The 15,482-nt window shown below is 39.9% G+C and overlaps 1 protein-coding gene across 1 annotated transcript in view; it reads right to left on the bottom strand.

Annotated features, from left to right (window-relative positions):
• Window positions 1-15,482, bottom strand: part of LOC119647691 — a 69,792-nt gene that overhangs the window by 12,769 nt on the left and 41,541 nt on the right. Inside the window, exons 4-6 of the mRNA XM_038048775.1 lie at window positions 5,681-5,776; window positions 3,717-3,813; window positions 3,462-3,653 (exon numbers count right to left, since the gene is read on the bottom strand). Of these exons, the coding sequence (XP_037904703.1) occupies window positions 3,462-3,653; window positions 3,717-3,813; window positions 5,681-5,776 (385 nt within the window). The remainder of the gene's footprint in view (window positions 1-3,461; window positions 3,654-3,716; window positions 3,814-5,680; window positions 5,777-15,482) is intronic.

Genomic DNA, 15,482 nt, shown 5'->3' with positions numbered 1-15,482 from the left:
ACCGTGACCGTCCGGTTGTGGATAAAATCCGACCCAATAGGTGACGGTGGGCGGGTCACTTAATCCGTATGGATCAGGATGATCCCACTCGGAAAGTCTATAAAGGCAATGTCTATGGTAGAAAAAGAAGACGACGCAGACCTAGGCAGGCTAGGATGGAGCGATGGTGTATGTCAGGACGCCAGACAGCTTTTAAGGATATCGGATTGGTGGACCTCGGTGCAAAACCGGGATGTCTGGAGTTCCTTATTAAGGCAGGCCTAGACGGAATACCGGTTGTTGCACCGTTGATGATGATGAGAAGTTTCAAAAATTCCACCCAGATCTTCCAAAAAATACCGTGAAATGCAAAGGATAATACCCAATACGAAATAAACCGGCGTCCATTTTATATTGTCATTGATTAATTGTTCTGCTTCCCCACACTAAAGTAAATATATCTTGGCAGGCTTCTTTCAATAAAGAGTTTGTAAGATCTACTTTAAGGGGATATCTTTAGATTCGCAAAAGCTTGCAAATGACGTTTTGGAAAGTAGCTGCTTTTGGTAGGTGTGGGATTACTTGGAACCACGGTTTCCTTAATCGCTTCTATCTGCCTTCCGAAACATGAATGAGAAGCGTTAAACTTTCGTGGTTTCGGCACGTGCTGGTGGTGAGTTAATGTTACGCGACATCTTTTCTCTGGACCGGCACTTTTAAAGTTGGAAATCATTTTTTTACCAAAGTGGAAATTAGGAATTGATGCTCGCTTTTTAACCTTTCCCTGAGTTCAAATGTTTTTTTTTTTTTGTTTAAATAACCTCTGCCTCTGCCAGGGAACATAAAACAGGATAGTTAGTTAAAAATATCTCAGATAGTTTAAGTATTTCAATAGAAGTCTCCATCAAATATATTTTTACTGATCACAATAAGTTGGATTGGTATGGCCGTTAGGGACTGAAAAAAAGTTACAGAACATTGGATAGGAGACTTACTTACTGTATTTTAGGAGCTTTTCCAGGAAATACTCACCTTGGGAATGCTCAATTTGCTGATATGAAAGATACATAAATATGTATCCTCAGAAAAAGAGAGCAAGCAAGGCCGCTATATGGTAGGTGGGGATGGTAGGTAGGACCATAAAATAGTCCGAAATTTAAGTCTCAATTATATATGGTTCATGTGTGCATTACACGATAATGAGAACCATTGATAGAAAATGCAATCCATAGTAAATCAAGATTCAGGCCAAGATTCCCGCCTTCCAAAAGGAGGGCTACAACGACTGCAAACTAAAGCATATTGGGATTGATATCTGAATGGACGCAGTGCCGAAGTGTCGTCATGGTCACCATGCTAAGGAATCTTGTAAAGACAACATGCAGTTTTGTTTCAGAGTGGAAAAAACCGCCAATGAAACAAACCTTCGACATGACTAAACAAGTTTGAGTCACCCAAGTGTTTTTTAGGAGCGCAAATTTTTCCTTAAGGGGATACGTCAAATATGTGCTGAAAATATGGGGGAAGTGAAACAACTTCTGAACTCTGATCGCCCGTTATTGATTTATCTGATTAGCGAGAAGTTAAGCCTATAGCACCGTTCAAACAATCAGCGCACAAAATTTGGCAAAAACCAAAGTTTATGTGAAGTTTCCCCTAAGAAATTTCACTGATGAACATGAATACGTTAGAGGAAACCCAAAATGTGCTCTCTAACTTGATTAACGGAGACAAAACCCTGTGTTTCTAGTACAATTCGCAAACGAAACACCTAAATTCAGAATGACACAAAGTCAACTCCAGTCGTCCGAGAAAGTCGGAATGAGCAACTTCTAGGTGAAAACAACGCTTCTCGTTTTTTGAAGGTTTTGTTAAAAACAATCCTGTCAAGTTTGGTGGAAATTGCAAAATTACTAACAAAGCTATAATCTCATATAAACTCAAGATTTTGAATGTCAATATTTTCCGAAAGTAAGGATATTCGCAAATAATATATGCGTGTACTAATGGGACAAGTTCACACTTAAATGTCTCTATAAAGGAAATACATAATACCTTTCATACCTAAAGCGCCAAGCTTCCGGTTTCCCGACTTGTTTCTTATCAACGTGGTGTCATTCACAAGGATTTTTTACCCCCTGGGCAGACGGGGAAAGCTTAGTTTTATGCGGAAGTGCTTGTTCGGAGCCATAAAGCGATATCGGTTCTATTCCACAGAAGACGTTCATGTCACTATTTCTGGTTACACCGAAAAGATGGGACCAATAATTAATGACTAAAGTTAAATGATATCATTTTCGGATGGGGTTGAGAAAGAGAAGTTCAATTTCTTATCTTTGAGGGGCGGGGCGCCCGAATGTGCCAGATTTTAATCATGATGAGAAACTAGATATAATATTAACCAAAGTTCCTACCGCGATTAAAATTCAGAATCTCTAAAAGAACAGCAGATTCAAAAGTACTCATGTAGCAGATATAAATAACAACCAAGGGAATCAAGTAATATAGAGCCTGTCATATATGCAAATACTGTGTTATTTACTTTAGTGCAGAATTTGAATTCGAATAAGAATCGGGGGAATAACTTAGAAAGGAAAAATATTTCAGGATGAACAACAAGCAGGAATTTAACCCACTTCCGAAGTCGTTGCTTATGAAGGTAATTGATGGTGCCCCTTTAAATCTATTGGTTTGTCTTGAAAACTACTGAACCGATTTAAATTAAACTTTCCATTGATGTTCCTGTTGAAAATGCAAAGAAATTGTTCGCTCGTTTTTTTTTTTGAAAGTTATAAAACAAGTTTTCAAGTGAAATTCTAAATTAGACATTCGGTAAGGGTCCTTTTCAGATCTTTACAGTTTGCAACTTAGGCGGTTTCTCAAGTGAATATTCAGTTTATAGCCAGTCTCCAATCACTTGAAGGCAAGTTTTTTTTAAAAAAAGCACTTAAGGATTTCTTCTAATTCAATTCATCTAAATTTCATAAAAATGGGAATTTTGACTTTTGAATCCAAATAAGGGCAGGCGAATAACAGTCATATCGAGCGAATTTACAATCGAAAGGAAGCAAGTCATAGATAATTGGAATTTTTTGGGATAACTAAATACAAATTAAGCATTGCTTCAAAAGATGTTACAAAAAGTTTAACTTTTACTTGCAAACGTCTTCTCCAATTTCCACAATTATGAATAGGGAGCATAATTCACCTACATAGTAAAAGAAGCTCTTTGTGTGACCTGCATTTTTTCCCACTGTATGCGGTTAACATATTTCCCACATCATATTAATGTCTTTTTTTCAAACATAATTATGCATAATGGTTGTAACTTCATACATGATCGAATTCCATCATTAGCCACGAATGTAGATAATTACACTTACAGACCAGATGAAAGCGAATATTCATATGAATCTTCTCAGTTTCCCGGTGTTATACAAATCATATTACCAATGAAGTAAAGACATTAGGATTCAACTTACCGTACGGTGCAGGTGATGCAACTACAGCGGGAATGACATGATGAGCTTTGTGGATCACTGGTTTTGCGACGACAGCATGGGCATGAACGGTTGGAGCGCTTTTTGATACAACAGCATTGAATCCATGAATTGGATCGGCCGTGTAATCAACAGTACGTACTGAACCATCAGGTTCAACCAGGGAATATTGACCTGAGGAAGTGACATTTTGGGAAAGTTAGAGAAATGATTTCGTAGAACATCAATGCGGATTACCTTTGACAACATCTCCATCGCGAGTTTCGTGCTGAGATTTTACGTCTCCTGTAGTATGATCAGCTACTCCATAATTGAAAGCGTATTTTGGATGATCCTGGAAAAGGACAATTGTAGAACATGCATCAATTGTTTCATTATATTATCTCTACTTTGGTATTAAAGATAAATTTTACTATTTCTGTTAAGGGGTCACCCCCCTTATAACTTTGAAAAAAATCGAATTTTGCATTTTTATAAAGTATAACTATCTGAGAATACAATTTTAGAATGTGTTTCTTCAAATGACATGTTTGGAACCGGTAATGAAAATTACTCAAAAACGACTGAACGATTTTTTTGAAACTTAGCAAACTTATTCAATGTTTGATGTTTGATTTCTTTTTCGTTAAAAAAATGGCCGTTTTATGGCCAAAAAATCATCGTATTTAGTGAAAAATCGAACTGGTAACTTTGTCTGTCGACATATTGTAAAAAATGCATAATTTTTCTTAAATTCTTCGATTAAACATTAGTTTTTACTGTTATTTAACTAACGCAATTATCATTTTTCGGTTTGGATGAGCCAGTTTGCCACAATTTTGGTCATCGCAAATCATAAAAGTCAAAACACTAATATTTTTCATTTAAAAAAATTGAAGATGATAGTTTGGTAGTTTAAAAGGTTTCGTTCTTTTGACTTCTAAAAAATCCTAATAACCTATTTTTGCGTAACAAGTGCAGCTAAAAGAATAAATAAAGTGTTAATAAAACTATTTACGGATTCTTATCATCCCTGATACTCATAGTTATATAGGTACTTGTTAAGTAGTTGCGCTACTAAATCATTAGTAAAGATAATATGCGTTTGTACTGATACCAATGCTCTATTGAAATCTATAATACTTTAGCAATAATTTAGTAGTCAAAGTACAGAAAGTAAAGAGTTCTGGAAATTCGTATATACATGGAATAACAATTTTTGCAAGAAGGAAAGGTAGGGGTTTTTGTTATTTAAGGATATTTTTAAATATTTTGAAAAAGATAATAATAGGAGATAGATTACATAGATTGCGTTGAGATATATCCAAGTAAATTCTAAGTAATGAGATAATTTTATTTAAGTGCAATATCGTATATTTCGTAAGAGATCAAGTACTATTAATGGCAGAAATTCTAAATTTCACCAACTAAAATGGAAACAAACTATTCCAAAATTATTTTTAAATATTGCAATCAAATACTACTTCACTAGCGAAAATTATATCATCAAATACTCTAATTTTTTTTTCATATCACTAACTGGGCACACTATTTTTTCCGTAGTATCAAATGCAACGGACAGAGTTCAATGCATTGTTGAAAGCTTCAAGGAATGTCAATCGCTTCTTAGCCCGTTATGGTCAGTACAATATCAAATGAACAAACTTAATTCAAAACTGACATTTAGAATTTTTCCAAAATTAGTGTTTGCCCGGTCTTGGAAATAAAAGATTGATTTTTTAAATTAAATGGTAAACACAATTATTTTTTGTTTTTCTTAACATATATCCTTTTTTTCAGAACCAGGGTCTCTTGCGCTCAACGAAAAGCACACTATAAACCTCTTTTGGTTTTCAAATTATCAATATTTGCAGAATAGAAAATAATAATTATTGCCTTTTAATTAAGGAAGACAATGTCTTAATTCCAATAGCATTTGTAAAAACAAAACCCCGTTTAAAGGTTAAGAATAATCAGACCCAGAATATTTCAAACAAATAAGGATTCCTTATCTGCTTCAAAACCAAGTGCCTTTAATTTATCTATCTGAACCCTGGCCTCACTATATTAAGGTAATTCCAAATATCCAATTCTTTAGTTAAGGAAATTTCACTTTCGTATAAAACTTAATTTGTCCAATTTCAGCGGTAATCGCTATATAAATCCACATCCATAAGCCTTAAAACAAGGATAATCCATAATAAGTGACAGCACAAACTCACATAATAATCCACAGATGCGTATCCTGGATAACACCGAACACTTGAACCGAAAATAGCGAGTGTAACTAAAACAATTGCAAAAACTCTTGAAGCCATCTTTTAAAAACAAAATTAGATGCAATTCTAACAATTCCTTAATTTCAAAACAACAATGCGTCGTGCGTGATATCCACAAAGATTCCCGAGTTACTGTACAATTTTGCACTGTGAACCTTCCATTAAATACTCAAAGTCGTTATGGTCTGCATTGGTGGTATCTTAGATGAATTTAGTTTACACGGCGGGGCAATGTTGGTGGGCCGTGGAAAATCTTAAGACAATCGGACGGGTGGCACTGATCAAAAAAGATCACGGGAAAAACAAGCAATGGAACTGCTTGAAATGTTGCTTCCACCCCCAATGAATTTACTGTCGCACCTTGCTTCGATGAGCTCTAATAGCTCTCAGGTGGTGTCTTTTACGGTCTATCTTTAATCTTCTTGTTGAATATGCCATTAAGCTACTATCCTACACGATTTCTAAGTCAGATTCAGAATTTGGTCAGATTTATTACCGGAACTACGAATGGATATGCTGTCGGCTATTGAGCCCGGGTGCAGAGATCTTGGACGCAACTTGGAGCATAAAGACCATAATGAACCATTTGGAATAATTTGCAGAGGTTTGGAAACAGGTGGCTGCGTTTGTTGAATTGATCCAATTTTAGATCTATCGAAATTCAAATCTTTTGTTGAAAAAGTGGATTTTGGTTTGGTATTATTTGTTAATATACGACATCTAAACAATTCCAATTGGTATTAAAATTATGTTTTGAAAATGAAGATTTTGAATTGGTCACCCATCATTCGGATACATTCTTCAAACTAAGCTCTGAAATCATTAAGGATATTCGTAAAAATAGAGCTTGATCCTAGAATGCAATGTCCAGTAAAGGCAAATCATACACTGAAGTTGAAAACGTTCGTAAGTAAGGAAGGTGAGAGAAGCCCGAAAGCAATCGTAGAATCCAAGTATCTGGATAAAACCACATTTCGGCGTGATATCCCCGAGAACCAACAACGCAATATGAGAATATGTTGAAAAGTTGGTGCTGATTTCAAAGCGTGCCGCCGAACCACGATGCAAATCCTTTTAAGATCCGTTGTGGACCTTACATGGTAATGACCATCGTTAGAACCGTGGTCCCCTTTCAGAAGAGGGGGTATGACTTCATCATCACCCTATGGTACGAAAGCACACCTTCAACGAGGAAGGTGGTTTGGCAAGTGAGTAAATATTGCACTCGAATTCACCACGAAGACAGTTTTTCGAAAGAAAACAGAGGTTGCTCCCGCAATAAGATAGGTAGTGCGCTTGGTTGGTCAATCAAGACTTCTCAGGAAGATTGATATTTTGTGACCTCAGGAAGAGTTGATGACCAGAAAGGAATGGCGGCATGGAATACTAGTATGTCTAGTTGGCGTTTGATCTCGAAGAGAAAAGTCAGCAACTAGTGCAACTAGGAAATTCAGACGTTCATGTCCACCTATCCTCGATCAAAAGTTTCTCTAGTCTAATTATATAGAGGAGCAGGCGGCCAATAGCCGTAGCCAATACTAATCCGTGGAGTGTTCGCTACAAAGTTATTATGAACAACGTAAGTGGAAAAAGTCATCCCAAGTAATATATACGTAGCTCTAATTTAAAGGAGTTGAGATCACTATGCCGCAGCAAAGGATGTCCGGATGATGCACTGGTTAGACGACTAGGCTGCCGTATGTAAGGTCGAGGTTCAAATCTCACTGGTGGCAGAGGAATTTGAATCATAGCTAGATGTTGGATACCAATAGACTCAGCTGTAAATGAGTACCTAAGTCAAACCAAAGTAATAAGCAGAGGTGAGCACAGTCGCGAATGAAGCGCTTTAACAGGCTCCAAGGCATTAATCTAATTGGAATTTCGGGCCAACGATTATTATTATAATATGGCTATCTTCAGGTTATAGGCAAATATGACGTTTTCTGGATACCTCGAGTTGCTGATACTGGATATCTAGGCATGTACTTGGCTCTCCGGAATTCGATGAAATTTCAAATAGAATCCTTAACTTAGCTAGTGAGGCCAAGCCCAATCAAGCTTACAGCGCTTTGGATTTAGCGTGGTGGGAATAGTATTTTCCTCCTAGACATGTTTTCCATCACCGAAATCACGACTACCACGCGACGCATCGTTTTTCATGATACTCTATTTACCCGTTAAACACCATAGGGCTAATATTTGGTAACCGCACACCCAGCCAGCTGTTTCAGACCCTTTCGTGGTGCTTCATTTTTTCTGTCTCACTATGGGCTTCAGTATAGGTTCCTAATTGACCCCACAACCTCTCTTCAGCCGTCAGGAAAAATTTTAACCTGCTCCTCAGCAGTTTTTATATCATTTTTGAGTACGTTACCGCTCCACGCATTCACGTACTTCTCCAAAAATATCGCAGCATTATATTAACGAATGTAGTATCTCGCAGTCAGTTAAGCATAATGTCAAGCACTCATCAACACTATTGGTTCTCAGATATTCTAGAAGTTGCATCCTCTGTCACCCCAGCTGCTTGCTTTTGCGGGGAAAGAGTTTGAAAAATTACTTAGCGAGTACATGCAAACCTTTCAGGAGCAGCGCTCTATTTGGTCCCCAAGCCCAATGACCAATCCCTACCTTATAGGAGCTCGAATGCTCAGACAATTCGAAATTGTTCCCCATTCCGCTCATCCAAGACTTTGCCCATTATTTGGCAAACTGTCGTGTTTTCTCGACCTTGGACCTCGTCAAGGTCTATCATCATATCCTTGTAGTTCCCGAAGATATTCCAAAGACAGCCTTTTCCATAGCTTTCGCACTTTTCAAGTTAACACGGATGACTGTTAGTCTATAAAATTCAGCACAAACCTTCCAGGCATTCATCCACTCTGTACTACGAAACTTGGGCTTCTATTTCGTTCACTTTGATGACGTTCTGGTCGCATCTTCCACCGAGTCCGAGCATTTATCACCTCTTGAGTTAATTTTACAACGCCTCCGTTATAACCGCCTAATTCTCAACGTTGAAAAATGCAAATTTCTCCAGCAACAAGTAAAATTTCTAGGACAAGGTGCGAGCTAATGTAAACTTTCCGCTGTCAAAGACGGTCAAAGATCTTAATAGGTTCTCAAACTCCTTCCGTCACTCGCCGTTTGCTACCACACATTACTTAACGCCTTCGTGTCTGGTCTTAAGACCAAGGAGTCGTGAGTGTTTGTGTGGTCTCCAGAAACTATTCAGGCGTTTAAAGTCACCAGACAATAACACCTACTTTTAGTATTCCCTGAACAAGATGCACCTCTGGCCGTGTTCGTCGAGGATTCAGAGACCTCAGTAAGCCTTCACCAAAGGGTGAATCCAAGCCGGCAACATGTTTTTAACTCAGCCAACTAGAACTAGAGTGGGTGTCGCTGGCTATTTAGCTATGGTGTGAGGTGGAGCGGAGCTAAAAATATCAAATGTAATTTACGACGGGTTGTTAGATCTTCATGGTCCAGAACTTGCCTGCCTTCCATTAAATGATTTATTTATGCTTTCCATTAAATGATTTATTTAAATGACTTTTAAAAAATAGAGGCCAATAGAATTTTTAACTATGTGAAACGGATCTGTCAGACCCTCATCGCTCCTCATATCTTCTTCTTTTTCTTCAGCCTTGGCCCGTTCACAAGCGGGGTTGACTCATGCGATCGGTTTCGCCATTTAGCCCTATTAAATACCTGATCAGGATGTAATCGCGAGGCTTTTAAATGCCCATCCAACGTGTCAAGCCACCGTTGTTTCGGCCAGCCTTTTGGTCGCTTACCATTGACTTCGATGTTCAGACCAATATTGGTAAGTGAATTCTCTTTAACACGAATTGCGTGACCATATCATCGAATCTCTCGCAATTTTTCCACGATCGATGCAACCCCATATCGATCGCGGATATCCTCATTTCGAATATGATCAAATCTTGTTACGCCACTACTCCAATGCCATATCTTCGTTCCCATTACCGCAAGACGCCGTTCATTGTCTTTTATAGTAGGCCAACATTCAGAACTATAGAGAGCGGCAGATGGATGGCACGGCAGTTTTAGATTTGAGACGTTCGTTGATACGTCGGTCACATGGAACACCATTTGTGGAATGCTATTTTATCCAGAGTGTATTGGCTGATAGCATTGACCCGTGATATTTAAATCCCTCAGTTCTGGCCAGGTTACTGCCATTGGGAAAACTGAGATATTTAAGTATCTCCAGTCAATGCTATCAGCTAATGGAGAACTGCGTTATGCTTCTCACATAGGGAAGCACAAAACCTTTTGTAACTGAAGCCCCAAACTTCCGGTTTCTTGACTTGTTACTTTTTGAAGCTTAGGTGCTAAGCCCAAACGAGGGATCCGTGGACCAAAAAAAGAAGGGAGTATGTTGTTTCCTATTTGGTCCGGTGCGACATCAAGTAGAAGCGGAGTTAGGATCCCTCAATCCTCAAACAAAATAGGTTGACATTAGTATACTTATTGCTTTTAAGTTAAGGTGTCTTTTCGCAACGCATATTTGGATGTACGAGTATGTAACACAAATAAATATTGTTTGGGTGTCATTTGCAGTGAACAGAAAGTTATCATGTACAAAAATTGTCAAACACAATAAAAATCTCAAAAGACATGCATCAATTTAATTGAAATTCATCTCCCATTTCGAAGTCTAAATTGAGAAAATTTCAAATTATTATTTTCGCCTAACCAACTTTAAGCTCATTCACACAAACGTTCCATACCACTGATCCACCACCCAATCGCCAAACTTGACGCTGAAGCCTTAATAAGACGCTTGCAGCCGGCGAAGGTAAGAAATTGCCAAATCTGGAAAGAATTCAACCTTATTGTTTCTTGAGTTTGTCAAGGTTTTGCAGAGTTTTATGAGGCGCGTTGTCAATGATGGGAGAATTCGACGTGCGACCTTCTGGCGCTTAGTGCTCCAAATACATCATGTCGCTAATGATATGAAAATTTGTAACTGGATTCACATATCGTGTACAACATGCGTAACATGACTTGGGTAATTCTCCCTTGTTAACACAATTAATTTGATGTACGGTATGAGCATGTGAAGTGAAATACTCGTACATATGTATGTATTAGCAATATCCGGCTGAATGGGAAACTGACATATTCATTGAGTATTGTCTCAGGATATTGTACGTTTTATTGGAAGCCACGGGTAAGGAGGTTTATCGCTTTTATCGTAATATGCACAAAACAATGAAAAAGTCAAAATAAATTTATAAGATAATTATGGTATATATGGATTTCCCTTTAGAGTAGACCAGTTAGAGAAAACGAGTATCTGTAAACTGTATAATTTAAGACATTTAAATTAATAATATATTCAACTGGTTTTAGCTCAAAACTCTGCCATGCTATTAACATAGTATGCTGGTCCCAAGCCCAGGCAAAGGAGGAGGGTTGGAGGCAACGTACTTTGTACTATTCTCAGTGAAACAAAAATAAAGAGCTGAGATAAATAAAGTATAGTTGGGGTTATTTCATTATAATAAATCCTACCTGATCTCTCTTGATGACAGAGCGACCAAGAAAATGCATCCAATGTCGTTAGAAGCAAGATGGTCAGATCAAGGATCAAACCTCAGAAAGATGCTAGGGCGTCCACCTCAGTCGACGCGACAGGACGGGCTCCGACCCTACTGAGAAATGGATAAAGGTTATTGGACGCATGGACGGCGTCAGGACGCAAGTAAGTTCCTTCCAGCAAAACAAGTAAGTGTCTGCCCACTAAATATTGGCACCCTAACTGGGAAGACCGAGGAACTCGCAAGAGTCTTTCGGAAAAGGCGCATTGATATCTGCGCTCTACAAGGAAACCGATGGTCTGGTGTCAAAAGCTGCGACACATACGCACCGCAGACAGGTCAACCTCATGCTGAGAAAGACACCTTGTGGCAACAACGTGCATGCTGATGACTATATCATCATTGGCGGCGGTCTTAATAGTCATGTGGGTGAAAAGGCAGACGGTAACAGGTGCCATGGGGGATAGGGATTTGCAGCACGCAATGACCATAGGCAGCACATACTCTATTTTGTGGACACCCATGACCTTGTACTTATGAATACATGATTCATCAATCGATCGTCTGATCTTCCTACATTTGGTAGTAGGAACAGTAAAACGCAAATCGACTATATTCTCATAAGACGCCGACATTTTGCCCTGCCACTGATTGCAAAGTTGTTCCTTATGAGATCATCGCAAAGCATAATTGGCGGTTGATTGCCATCTTGCACATACACTGCTTCACACGGATGACCTTTCCATAGGGCTCCATTCCACAGTTCTAACGTGGGTTAACTGCCTCACCGTGCCTTCGTCACCTTACGATCTACCAACCAAGTTTTCGTAGTTCATTTTCGTTTCATATTGCGTTTTCCAAAGCTCCAGGAATAGTTTTTCCAGGCCGCTTAGTGTTGGATCTCTTTTGACCTTCTGCAAAATCTCAAGAGGGCATCTATACTTTCGATGACAGTTGCATCAGGACGGGGCTTCCTGCTTTTTACCTGCTTCTTTGCTTCACAGTTGTACAAACATTTGCTCCCATTTTCAGGGATTCCATTTATAAAACTGATTTGAGGTCCAAATGTTGCACTCCCTCCGTTACTATTTCTCTGGAGCCTCGGCTTCTTTTGGTGTTGGAAGCTTTACACCAGTATCCTCCATTCTTTCTCTGCTGCTCTTTACGCTCTATATAACTTTCCACTTTGGAGTTGCTGGAGTGGCTCGTTCCATCCTTTTGGTAGCAATAAGTACTAGCCGTATTGAGGTCACTGTATACATTTGTAACTGTTCTGTATTTGCTGTGTATTAGTTCGTCGAACTTAACTTACCACGGCCTTTTCGCAGGTGTGTTTAAGGTTTCGAACAACGACCTTAATATAGCTATGAACATTATGCTTGGGCCCGACGAATTCGTAGAGTGTGTTCAGGAAATTACCCAGCTCCTTCAGGCAATTTCACACCCTGAGTACTTTTTCTAGCACTGCATCAATTCCCTCGACGTTGGCATGCACCGCTGCTTCCTTGTTGGGCCCGGTACATCCTTTGCCACAATGAATACCTGATCGTCCATCTGCCTTCACGAACCTGGATGGGTAGCGTAGCATTTTACCACTTTGCTGAAAAGGATCCAGGTTCGTTACCTCCACCTTATCATTTGTTGCAGTATTTACTCCGATGGTCATATAACCAACAAGAACGGCGTCACTATACTCTTTCTCCCTCAATATTAATGGTATTTTGTTTCCTTCACCCATCATTTTTGTTCTGGTATTTGCTCCAATTCAGGTAGAAGCTCGCGTCCACGGACCACAGCCATAGCAGCCGTCAGCTTTTTGCCTCCTGCTGCACTTGTCGTCCTTTCCCTTCTATAATCTGCTAATCTATCAAATAGTAGACAGCCGCCGAAAGCTCCATAGGCTTTCACAACTAGTTCCTCCTGCACATCTCCAGAATTAGTTGGACTAACTAAGCTGTTTCCCTAGTTTAGGGCGTGCCATCTCGACTAAACCGCGGTTCACCCCTCCCGGGATTGTGACAAAGTGGCGAGTTGAATTTCGAAACCCGCAGGAAATGTCCACCTCAAGCGACCAGTCACAACCCTACCTGGGTCGTCGTATCGCCAATGCGGGAAGGAACATAGGTGTCCCATTGGCACGTGCCGTAGGGAAGTCAACTCACAAGGCGATACAGATAGTTACTGTACCAACTTTCGTCAGTAACTGATGCGTGGGTATGTGCCTGGGACGCAGTTATGGCTAACCAATCTTCACATATCAAAAACTTTTGGTTTTCTGATCTGGGTATCCTTTCCCTAGCTATTTTTGCCCATGAGTAAGCGTTTTCCCCCTCCCCCCTGCTCGACCTGCGCATAAATATGCCCATGCACCCAAGTGCATGTTCGTACCCGAATGAAGGGATGCGCTTGATGGGAGATCTGGCAAATTCTCACAGGAAATCTTCAAAATACTCTGGCCTGAGTACGCCAGAATTTCGGATTATTACCCACTAAAACCACCTTTAAGTATTACATCACCGCGCGGGGTTAGCTTACTTTAACTAGGTCCCCGTCCGCCCTCCCAGGGAAGGATACGTGCGCTGCGTGGTCTGGTACCCCGTCGCAGTTTATACAATTAGGTGAGGTGTCCAATCTAAACCTGTACAATTATTGACAGTTTCCTCCATGACCGGTGAGAAACTGGGTGAGATTATAATTCACCCCCCCCCCCCTTTACAGGTGACTGTCCGTCCGTTTGTCTGTCGCACGCGTTTTTCTCGGAAACAGCGACAGCGATCTAATTTGGTGGAAAGATTAGTTACATCATTCAAAGTCGAATTTAAGGGAGAGTCCCCATACATGCAAAAGGAGGATGTGAATTGTTTTTTCACCAAATATGGTTCCGGGGGATATCAAATGAAAGGTCTCGGTTAGCACTTTCTGAAGCCGGTCTTAGTTTTGTCATTTGTCGGAAACGTGCAGAGTGCGGGGGTCGAAATGGGTCATTTGCTTCATGGACCAATCCTCAGAAACTACCCACCGAAAAATCTGAAAAAACTTAAGGGGATGCCACTACCTGTGTACCGGGTTGAGGGGTTGAGAATTAGACTATTAGTATCCATAGTTGATTTTGATGAGGTGTTATATGTCGCAACTACTCACTTTGATATGCGGCACTTTACATTTGATTTCATCTGAGTGATAATGGAATTCAAATTTTCTTATCAAATGTATTCAAACCTACTCCGCTGTAAGAAGTTCACCGCAGCCTATTGAGCTGGATTTTATCCATAACCTGACATGTTATAGTATCGCTCATAGATTTTGTCGTTATGTAGGCTTCGGAATCTTACATCTTCATACATGAGGGCAAAAATTCCTCTAAGAATTCTTTTCTCGAAAGCAGCCAAGAGTTTCCAATTTTTCTTGCTAAGAACCCAAGTCTCCGAGGAATACATGAGGACTGGCACGATCATTGTCTAATACAGTAAGAGCTTTGACTCTATGGTGAGATGTTTCGAGCGGAACAGTTCTTGTCAATTGAAATTGGCTCTGTTGGCAGCCAATAACCTTGCGCGGATTTCATCATCGTAGCTGTTATCGGTTGTGATTTTCGGCCCTATATAGGAGCAACGATTAACGGTCTCAAAATTGTAGCCTGGTATCTTTATTCTTCCCGTTTAACCAGTGCGGTTTGATGATCTTGGTTGATTGGTTTTTGGCGCTAAAGTTACCACCATATATTTTGTCTTGCCTTCATTGATGTGCAGCCCAAGATCTCGCACCAATTGCTGTCTGCTCGGTCTGGTTGAAGGCAGCGTGTAGTCTCGGGTCGTTTTTCCCATGATGTTGACATCCTCAGCATAGGTCAGTAGTTAGGTGAATTTAAAGAGGATCGCACCTCTTGCATTTACCTCAGCATCACGGATCACATTTTCCAGGGCCAGGTTAAAGAGGGCGCATGACAGGGCATCCCCTTGACATAGACCATGATGTCAAATGGTCTCGAGAGTAATCCAGCTGCTTTTATCTGACCTCTCACATTGGTCAGGATCAGCCTAGTCAGTCTTATCAATTTTTTAGGGATACCGAATTTTTCATGGCCCCCCACAGGTTTACCCTTGCTATGCTACCATAGGCGGCTTTAAAATCAACTAAGAGATGGTGTAACTGGTGCCCATATTCCAACAGTG

This window comes from Hermetia illucens, chromosome 2 (assembly GCF_905115235.1).
Source record: "Hermetia illucens chromosome 2, iHerIll2.2.curated.20191125, whole genome shotgun sequence".
Classification (NCBI taxonomy): Eukaryota; Metazoa; Arthropoda; class Insecta; order Diptera; family Stratiomyidae; genus Hermetia; species Hermetia illucens.
This window is presented reverse-complemented; position numbering and strand designations above follow the sequence as displayed.